Below are 10630 nucleotides of genomic sequence, written 5' to 3' on the forward strand. Positions count from 1 at the left end.
CCTGTTATATTTTAGATAGCAAGGAGTTTATTAAACTTCACCGAAACAATCTGCAAATTTCATTCAAATTTAATAAACTATCCTCTTGTCTTTATTTTTAGTTAGCACATACCTTAAACACTTAATGTTGTAAGCTAATGATAGTTATATAAGAGCAGATGCTGCTGGTGCAATAAGCTGTACGTTTTACGTCTAATGGATGCATGATCTGATTAGTCGACTAATCGCAAAAATAATCTGTGACTAGTCGACTATCAAAATAATTGTTTGTGGCAGCCCTAAAAGTAGTTAATAAAAAGATGGGATATTTCAGTCATTGAAAAGTGTCTTAGATTAGTAATTTAGAAGTACAGTCTTAAATCCCCCCTTATTTCTTTATATTTTGCTAGGACAATGGAAAAAGGGGTGCAATGATTTACTGAAACACGCAAACATCCATGGAAATACAATATATAAGGCAAAGAGAGAGTTAATTAAATTCTACTGAGCTTAAAACTCAACATTTGGTAAGACCAACTTTATCTTGAGCACAGCCTGAACTCTCTAAGCAAACCTTTCTTGGCATTTCCTGAAGTAATCCTCAGAAATAGATCTCAAAGCTTCTTGAAGGACATTCAAAGCTCTTCTTTGGATGTTGGCTGCCTGTTCAGTTCAGCAATGTTGCTGATTGGACTCCGGGGACAGTGACTGTTGTGTCTGAGTGATGGTGTTTCACTGTGTGTTTTCTCTATCCAGGTATATTTTTACTGCATTGACGGTTTGTTCGGGATCGCAATGTTAAAAAAAATGAAAGTGCTTCCAGTCAGATATTTTCCTGATGGTATTGCTTGATGGATCAAAATTTGAATTGAATTAAATACAGCCAAAAACATGGCACAGCCTCCACTGTGTTTTACAGATGGCTCCAGACACTCACTGTTGTATGTTTTTTCCTGACTTCCTCCAGACGGGTTGAACCAAAAATTTCAAATGCGCTTTCATCACTCCGTCAGCCCTGCAGCCGCTAATTTTCAGCCCAGTGGTATTTGGCCTTTTCTACCCCGTTTCCCTTCATTAAGAATTTTTGATTCAATGAAGAGTGGATGGATCTCAAGTCCATTTTTTTTAGGCTTGATACTTCTTTTGTCCTCCATGTATCCAGTTTCCTTAATAATGCCAAGATACTCGCATACAGGTTATGTGAATCCACAACAGTAGTTCATCCTTGAGTCGAGTAACTTTTTTTTCATATACTTGAATGTATCATAGGTCAGTGTTAAAGAGCTTAACAAAACAAAAATTCCGCTGAAAATGGTCAGGTACAAGGACTGGACAGAAAATGAGAGAAAAGGCAACTTTTAATGGTTTAATGAAAAACTTTGAAAGGCCTTCAGAAAGCCTGGAGCACTATTGATCAAAACAAATTTTTAAAAATTACAAGAAAGTCTGTCTTCTTGGAGGAAAAAGATAAAGACATGACTCAAGATTTTTGCACAGTAGAATACAATTGGATCCAATATCTACCAGGATCGTTCAATTTTAAAGTAAAATACCATTTCACGGCCCCTTACTTTATTTGAAAGTCACCAAGAGCAGTTCACATTTCTGTCCTCCTCTCATTTGTAGCAGGCACTAGCAAACTGTTGTGTCCAGTAAGAGTAATGTAAGAGTACAGTTTCTGCGTCTATAATTTCTTGATGTATTTTTCCTGTATGGCGTAATCCCTGTTGGAAGCAAGCACTTCCAGTCACACAGAAGAACGGAGATATGGGTAAATTTCAGTCACCTTGATTTCCCCTAGTGACAAAAATGGAGGTTAGCAGGAAAACAATTCAAGTGCTCGTCATTCACATGAGAAGGCTGTTATAGGAAGTCACAAAGCATTATTCCAGCGCTTGTGACGCTGCCAAACTTTGGTTTTTGTTTTTATTTTTCTCTCAAAGAAATAAGAATGATTGTCTTGTCTTTGGAGCTGAACACAGATTGAGTGTGATGTGTCATACACTATTACAGCGTGCTGAAGATGCATCACTTCTTTGATCCTTAGTTTCCTCAAAAAAAAGATACTTGCTCAAAGTTATCAAACACTCACACGACAATGTTTTTGTGTGATTCGTTATGAATATTAATGCAGAAAATGAGTCCTTAAAAAAACTGAATTTATACGAGAGGTATGATTTTTCTTTTTTTTAAAAGAAGGAAGAAGCAGGTGTTGTGATTGAAGCAGGCTTTGTAGAAGGGCTTCACATTAACATCAGCTCATTCTTTGCTTCGATTTGTTCACACGTCACAAGGGAGCACAGCTATTTTCTTGCAGGCTTTCGACAGACGTGTTTGGAGAAGGAAAATTTCTCAAGGGTGGAAAATTTGTATTTTTTTGTCTCGTTTGGTAATAGCTGAATACATTTTGTAGATAGACTGCAATAATGGATGTGTCAAAACAGAACAAAAAGGAATTGTGTAGTGAGGAAAACGCTTCACCTGGAGGACGCAGCATGCCGACTCCCCAGTCCCAGGAGAGTCTGCCTGCCTCCATGTGTCTTGTGTCCATGTATGTTTGTTGTTCATGTTGCACTCATAAAATATTTGCACATTTCAATATTTTCCTTCCTTTCCTCAGTTTCGCATCAGGATTGCCTGAATGTTTAAATGTAATTAGCCATTAAGTGGAATAGTTAATATTGAACTAGGAGACGTGGGCCTCCATTTGGATATCATTTTTATACTTTAGGTTTTGTATTAAATTAATTGAGCTTCAATATCGGGGTGAATTTGTTACCTTTCCCCCTACTTTCCTGGTTTTAATAATAAGCTGAGCTAACTGACTTCTGGCTCCAGCTACAAATTTAGCAAATAGACGTGATTTTTCAAATTCTCACCAAGACGGCGAATAACTGTATTTCTTTTGAATGTCCAGTTATCCCTTTCAGTTAGAGTCACTATTTAAGTGTAAGCGCTTCTACTAATTTGTTACATTATTAGTGTGCGGTATTTTCAGGTGGCTTTAAGAGTGTGGAGTCTTTGAAATACACACTCTTTGATGTATAAAGGAAATGTCCATTTGCTATAATAGTCTTTTCCTTAGAGGCAGTGTCAAAACCACATACCTTAGTGAGCCTGAAATAATTAAGACCAGCAGACTGAGGGGACACCCTGGAGTTCATTACTTTCAGGTTTTAGAAATGGTAATTAGGTTTTTTTTTTAATGTCTGGATTCTGCTTCCTCTTTCTCACTTGTTCTATTTTTCCCCCATTGCTGTCTTTTACCCATCCCTTACCGTAGTGGTTTGCTTTGATGCTAAGATCAACTTTGATGACAACGCTGAGTTCCGTCAGAAAAACGTGTTTGCCATGGATGACATGACGGAGGCCGACCCCACGGAGATGGCTGCAGCAAAGTGGGACCTTAAATATATCGGACTGGATGGGAACATTGCCTGCTTTGGTAAGGAAGCGAATCTCTCCATCAGACCCGACACACCTGCTTGCACATACATCACCCAATAAAGGAGTTCTCCCAAAAGCCTACCCCTCCTGCCATGTGGCTTTAATGTGTCTCTTAAGTCGAGTAAGCGAAAAGCTCGGACACAGTTAAAACTTAGTCAAACTAACGGCAGTCTGTGCTCTCCTCCAGTCCACATTACAAGCAGCTTTCTGAAGACTCCAGAAGGATTGCTGCCATAACCAATGCGTTCTAATTAGCTATAATCCACCCAGAAAGTCTCCTGTGAGCCAGATTGTTAGCATTCTCATTAAAGGCCCCCTCTCTTGTCATAAATCAAAGCTTTTACAGTGTACAACTGCACTAACAGGTGCTCTCACTTCTTACCCCGTAGCCTCATAAACACATTAGTTGTCTGTTAACACTTCTCCTCCATTCTGCACACAAACCCCATTCTGCATCCCCAGCTTCCAGGCTCTCCTAAAGTAACAACAGCTTTTAAGGCCCCGCAGCTTCCTTGAGAGCTCCGTAAGCCACCAAAGTGACAGCTGTTAAAGCGAATTTCCCTTTTATTGAGACCTCGGTTGGGGAGCTTGCCAGGACACAAGTTCAGCTTGGCTAAACCAAATTATGTAGGACATTTTTGTGCACTTGGCTCCTGCACAACTCAGCAGGGCAGAGGCACAGGCAGTTGGCTAAATGATGACATAGTCCACAGTCCAAAAGCATAGCACAACCTCTTCTAATCAACACTCTCTTCTCTGAAGTCGGGAGCTGAGTTGTAATCAAATTTTCTCTGTGTTGCTTGACTTGAATGTTTCTGATTAGAAGATTTCCAGCAGATTCACTTTTTAAGTGTGGCATTTTTTTCCAGCTATTTGCTCGTATTTAGTGGATGCCTTAGCACTGAATTCCTTTGCGGGTTATTATAGTTCATGCCATCTTTCCTTCAGTGTCAGTAATGTTACTTTAATTAACTCGTGTCTGCATGTATTGCACTTTGTTCTCAGGCACGTCTGTTTCAATATCCGAATATTAGCCTTTATTTAATGTTCAAATTGTTATACTTTAGTCTAAATTATCGTTAACACAAATATGTGAAAGTGCATAAAAACGAGTGCCTAATTATTACATTACATTGTCGTAACAGTGAATGGAGCTGGTTTGGCCATGGCCACGTGTGACATCATTGACCTGCATGGAGGAAAGCCAGCAAACTTCCTGGACCTGGGTGGTGGAGTCAAAGAGAAACAGGTGTACGAGGCTTTTAAGCTGCTCACTGCCGACCCAAAGGTAGGAACAAACTGTTAACAAAGAGGTCGCTTGCCTGCTTCTTGAACAGCTTGACTGTAACAGTTGAGTACATAAGCTAAATTGGTTACTGATTTTTAAAGCACAGCTTGGAAGAAAAAGCAATTTTACCACCTGTTGAATTGCGTTTGATATTGCAGTCATGTATTTTGTCACAGTACATTCATAAAGCTCTATCTGTCTGGTTAGAGCTCTGTCAGTGCAACTCATTAGTCTGGGGACCTTGGCATATGCCCATGTTTAACTTAGGAAAACAGACTCTGGGAGGCTGTGTGATTATATGCCATCATTTCAGTTACTGTGGCATGATAAATTGGCGCTCTGTATTCTGCAGTAACTGCGCTTGTAAAGAAAGGCTAAGACGTGCAACCGCGTGCGCTGTGAACACGCAATAACGGGCGCATATGCAGCTCAGATTTAATGCACATATAAAACTTTAAATGAAAAGCATGCGACAGAAATTCTCGCGGCTGTGAATGAGTGGCAGCTCGGGGTGTTTTACAAGTGATTCTGCTCCATGTTCGGAAAGCTAATAATTCCAAGCTAAACAACGTAAGCCTTGTAACGATACCGCAGTGCTGATTGTGTGTTGACAGTTATCACATCGCTAAATCCCTCACTGCTGTCACTCCTGTATCCCAGGAATGATCACGGGTTCGCTCTCTGGAGCGTCTCTACTTGGTTGTGTTGAATACAGAGTAGAATTAGATTGAAATTCAGTCCTCAGCTCACTTTTTAAAAAAAATCTTTCTTTAAAAAAAAGCACATGCTGACTTGATTTGGCAGTAAATATTTTTGAAGAATTCGCTTCGCATCTAGTTTAACAAGCTATCTTGCCAGCTGGAATTTCCTCAAATGGCTTACCAGGACAGGTTACTAAACAATGCAGCTACAGTACGCTGTATGGCATGTGATACATAGTCTAGTCTTAAAATAGATATTATGTATATATTACACATACCAGAAAGCTTTATTTCATCTAAAGCTCATTCGAAACACTGAAGTAGGATTTTTCATGGTAGCAGTGTTGCACACCTTTTGTTGATGAATGTTAAAAACTTGCTAACCTTAACACTCCAGCAGGTGATACATTGCCTGACTCGAAAAATCCACTGTGTGATCGATTTTGGTCTCACAAAATCAGCCCGGCAGACTGTGGAGAAAAATAAAAATGAATATGGTGGTTAAAAAAGAAATGCAATCAACAGGGGAGATTTGCTGCTCTCTTCCCCTGAGGGAGCGACATTTTTATTATTATTATACCCTTTTAAAACAAGTTGGATATCTTCAAAGGCGAGATCAGGTTTTAGTCTGTATCCACTGGCCCCCTCACCATCAAACACTCCTCCTGTTCCTCTTTCTCTTTTTTTTTTTTTTTTTGCCTTGGGTTGATTCCCTAAATCCAGATGGGGGAGTAGACCTGCTGCCTGTCCCTCCTGCTGCTGTGTATGGAAACGGAGACGGGAAGCTCCTCCCTAACAGGGAAAAAATAGAGGAGGATTGACATTAAACTGGGTTGGAAGCACCATTAGCATTTCAACCAGGGGAGCTGAGAAACCTGCTCTGATCTGTGGAGGGAATGTTAATCATTTCACAATAAGAGCATGCTGCTCATTTGCATTTGGTTTCTTCTTTTTTTTCCTCCCCACAAATTACTACTCCCAAATCTTTAAAAGATATATGAGCAGTAAGTAACAGTAAAATCACACCCTGGGTAAACGTGGATGGGATGAGGTGCCGAGGCAAAATTGATCGGCTCGGAGCGTCAGTAAATTCTGTTTTTCCTTATTTGCCTTAAACATCAAGGCTTCAGTGCTTATTTCCTTCAAATGCGCAGCCCTTTGTTTAGTATTTATTCAAAGTTTAGAGTCTCAGACAGCCTGGTCTACTTGCATTTCACATCATTATTTTTCTACGGATTTAAAAAAACAAAACTTTCGCTGCTTTCGCATAATAGTGTTGATAGAGTGCCTTATAGGAATGCTTACTTCCACTGGCACTGAATAAAATGAGTTTGGTAGCTGCTGTGAGGAAGGCCAGAAATGTTCTGTTGCATATGTGAAAATGTGTTTTTTATTAGGAACCACTGCAACTTTTGAGTGCCAAGATTAAAATGGTTTATGTCCTGCGAAGAAAAAATGATAGAAGCCCATTCAGCAGGAAATATTACACTGTAATGACAGAAAGAAAAAAGAAGGGGAAAAACAGGTATTTTTGGGGTCCGTCTCTTCTTTCTGGCTTTCTTCCTCGGTTGCTTTTTCCGCTTTTGTCTCCCTCCCTCCCCTCTGTCTTCCTCGCGCTCTCTCCCTCTCAATCTCCGCTTTGATGTCTCAGGCTCATTGTGCTGAGAGGAGTGGATGCGACGCGAGTGTACCGCTGGCACTGAATAGCAGAGATGGAGCATGAGATGACAAAGGCTTCCTTTTCTTGTTTGCTCACTTCCCCAGAATCTACCCTTAAAGCATTCATTACCTTCAAATTATTATGTTGTGAATGAAAGGGGAAGCGAAAACAGATAAAATGGAGGGATACCGCATGAGAAGTGGGAACAAGACGAGAAAGAAAGTCGGAATGAAATTAATGCGAGAAAAATAAGCGAATCATAGAGCTGTATGTCAGCCCCCCCCCACCCCCACCCCACCCTACCCAAGTGTGTGCAAGTGCGTGTTCGCGTTAACTATGTGAGATGTTATGTAGCTCAGCTGGGTCTACTAGACCAATAAGGTTTGTTTGAATTTAGGCCCCCGGCTTCTTTAACAGGAACATATTTATCTCCCATGCTAAAATAAATAGCTCCACTTTCTTCACATCCACGCGTGGAACAGTTTGATGACAGAATGCCTGAATTTATTAAGGTTTCCCTCACATCACCTGTAGGCACAGGAGCAGGCAGCAAATACCAACAGCCAAATAACCTCGTTATTGCTTTGCGCCTGTGCCGTAAAGAAGGTGGCAGATGGATGTTTTGTCCAACTCAACATCCATTTTGTTCTCCGGGCTTAAGGCTGTTTTCTATAATTTTTATAGGCTAGAGTAAATGATGACATTTTCCTAAAACACACTCTTGTTGTGGCTAGATGCCCGTATCAGGGCCGCCATTATATCAACCTACTAATTGTCAAGGCGGCTTATTTTGTGATTTATTGTGTCGCCGTTACGTAATTAATATTCTATTCAAGTAGGCCGAGCGTTTTCGTAATACTTTAACCTTTCATTCCCATATTCATGCGTCTCACTGCGAGTGCATAAAGGAGCCTTTTTCAAAGGTTTATTACAATGCGAAACATCTAAAGCCCTGATCTTATCTGCGACTACGGCAAACTCTGTGTTTTCAGATGAATGAGAAAATAAGCACGTACGGCAGCCTGTCGGTAAATGAACATGTCGTGCTGACTCATGAGTGTGTGTGGGAAGCTTGGTTAACATTACACTGAGTTTGTGCATGTCATGTGTTTACAGATCAGCCTTTCGTTCCAAATTTACTGTAATGCAAACTAAAGTCAGCGCGGTGATCCTGGGGATGAATACTGAGGTTCTTTCTGTTTCTTGACCGACAGTTCCCAATTTCCATTTTACAATTTATGAAAACTACAGAATCCAAAGCAGTCCGACTTTAAAAATGAACTGGCTTTCGGTGTAGATAACGTCTTCCCCTTCCAGAATAAGGTGGTGTTGCGGTGTTGCTCGAAGGAGAGTTAAATTTTCAGAGTGAGCGAGCTGTCAGGGTTCTGCCGCCCACTCAGTTGTTTCTGCGTGTGTTCAAAGAGATGGCGATAAAGAAAGAACAAAAGTATAATGTGTTTAAAGTTGTAAATAATATAAAACTGGGAAATTACACATATATGTATCAGATATGATAATAACGAAAACAGCTATTCCTACATTGTGACCTTAAACATACAGGCAGTGTTTGTTTCTGCGTCTTATGACAGATTTTCTTTTTTCTTCTTTGTACATTGTTACCTTTAGGCTTGTTGCATACTGCAGTAGTTTGTCACATCTCTGCGTTGTTTGAGGTGAAGCAGGCACGCTATGAGGTGAAAGAGGCACAGACGGGCACATTAGCATTAGTCAGCCGGGGGGACCCGCCTCTGAGGCAAAAACAAGAGTCGTGTACATATTCATTTTTTGGCGTTGCATAATCACACTGCCGATCGTGAAACATCTTTTAGCTCGCACTGGTTTGTGTGTGTGTGTGTGTGTGTGAGTGTGAGTGTGAAGGCAGTTTGAAATGCTGAGACTCACCTGTGTGTATGTAATTTCGAGTTTCTCCCTCAGAGAGCTCTCCCTCCATTCTCACTTGCTCTCTCCCTCCCTCTTGCTCTCTTTGTGTGGGATTATTATGCGTGTCGCTCCAGCCCCCTCATTGCCCTCAAAGAAAACTACACACAATTTTACCTCTTTCCAGCTCAGTGACTCTGCTTTAACTCACCTGTGGTTCCCCTTTAACCACTTTCCTCGTCGTTGCAGTGACACTCCCGAGCCCTGCCGGCTCTAAGCCCCATCTCACCCTCTACAGGGAACACACCACTATTACTACCTTTCCAGCTCTGTCTTATGTTATCTGTGAAACAGTCTTTACTGGTGTTCTACACCACTACTTATGTGCTGATGTATACCCAGGCATTTCCTGTCTGCTCCTGCTAGTCTGTCATTTCACTAGTTCTTCTTGTGTTTTCTGCTTCTCCTTCTCCACCTTTTATCTCTCCTTCTTTGTGCTGCTTCTTTCTTCCCAGCAGACTTTCATCTCACTAAATCCTGTTAAAGTCAATGTGAAGCGCTTCCTTCAGTTTCATGCCTGCTAGTTAAATCCTGCAGGTGCCCAGGCACTGTTTCTCATCCCTGTATGGAGATGTCTGTACCCGTGTCCAGTGTGCTCCACATGTATGCAGACAGAGAAAAGGGAAGAGGGCTCAGGCCCAAGCCAGGTGAGCCAGAGAAATGTGTCATGAAAAGCCCATCATCCTTTCCTCACTGAAAAGAAGGAAAAGAGCTCTGTGTTACAGGGCTGTTTCCTAAGGGTGTTACAACACAGTTTGCAATGAAAACCACACAGCTCTTCCTGTCACTGTTAAGAAATGCAAATAGGTGCAGATAAATGCTTGTGTCGTGGCACAGCCACATCATACAGACGCACACACACGTAGTCCTCATGGGAGCCAAACAACTTTTAATCACAACAGTCACCTGCGATATTAGAGTCCCATGCTGCGTTATTTTAGTAAGAAAGAAATCACCTTTCCGCCTGGAGCCGAAGGCCTTTGGGAGATTCTGGTCCCCTGTGTTATAAACACAAGCAATGCGAGCTGGTGAGAAAAGGAGAGAAAGAAGAAAACAAGCTACCTCAGTAATGGGGTTCATTCCCAGTGTGCAGAGTATTACACAAGTACTAAATAGGGGGCCAGACATAAAGGGACGCATGCTTAGTCCAGTCAACGCACTGGGGCAGCTATATTGAGGCCAAGCTGCAGGAAGAGTGAGCACTGCTCGAGACAGGCAGACAGTTTGTGCGCTCCGAGGGAGCTGTGGCTCTCTGTTTTCCAGTTACTGGTTGCGTAGGTCATTTGAGAAAGCCTCCATCTCATATTGTGTTTTCCTGCAGATTTGCTTATAGTGCATTTAAGTCCCGTAGTGATGGATATAGGGTTAGGTTCTGTGTGCGTCTTTGAGGACCTTTTTGTCTCCAGCTCATTTAAAATCAGTGCAGCAATGTAAGAAGCTTCTATTATAGGCTAACCTTAGAGTACACTGACCCTGGCGATAGTCTGTGAAATGTATTCACCTTTTCTTTTCTATTTGAACATATAGTTTTTGAATGCATGTGCGTATAAATTTCAGTGCTTTCCATTCTGAGCTCCCAAGATTGAGGGCAAAAGTTCAAAACCCCTTTGTGCAGCT

The 10630-nt window shown here is 41.3% G+C and overlaps 1 protein-coding gene across 1 annotated transcript in view; it reads left to right on the top strand.

Annotated features, from left to right (window-relative positions):
* The window catches only part of suclg2 (succinate-CoA ligase GDP-forming subunit beta), a 100057-nt gene that overhangs the window by 50716 nt on the left and 38711 nt on the right, over positions 1-10630 (top strand). The window contains exons 8-9 of the mRNA XM_040002971.1: positions 3263-3424; positions 4572-4714. Of these exons, the coding sequence (XP_039858905.1) occupies positions 3263-3424; positions 4572-4714 (305 nt within the window). The remainder of the gene's footprint in view (positions 1-3262; positions 3425-4571; positions 4715-10630) is intronic.

The sequence above is a fragment of the Simochromis diagramma genome, unplaced genomic scaffold (assembly GCF_900408965.1).
Source record: "Simochromis diagramma unplaced genomic scaffold, fSimDia1.1 OVJJ01000646.1, whole genome shotgun sequence".
Classification (NCBI taxonomy): domain Eukaryota; kingdom Metazoa; phylum Chordata; class Actinopteri; order Cichliformes; family Cichlidae; genus Simochromis; species Simochromis diagramma.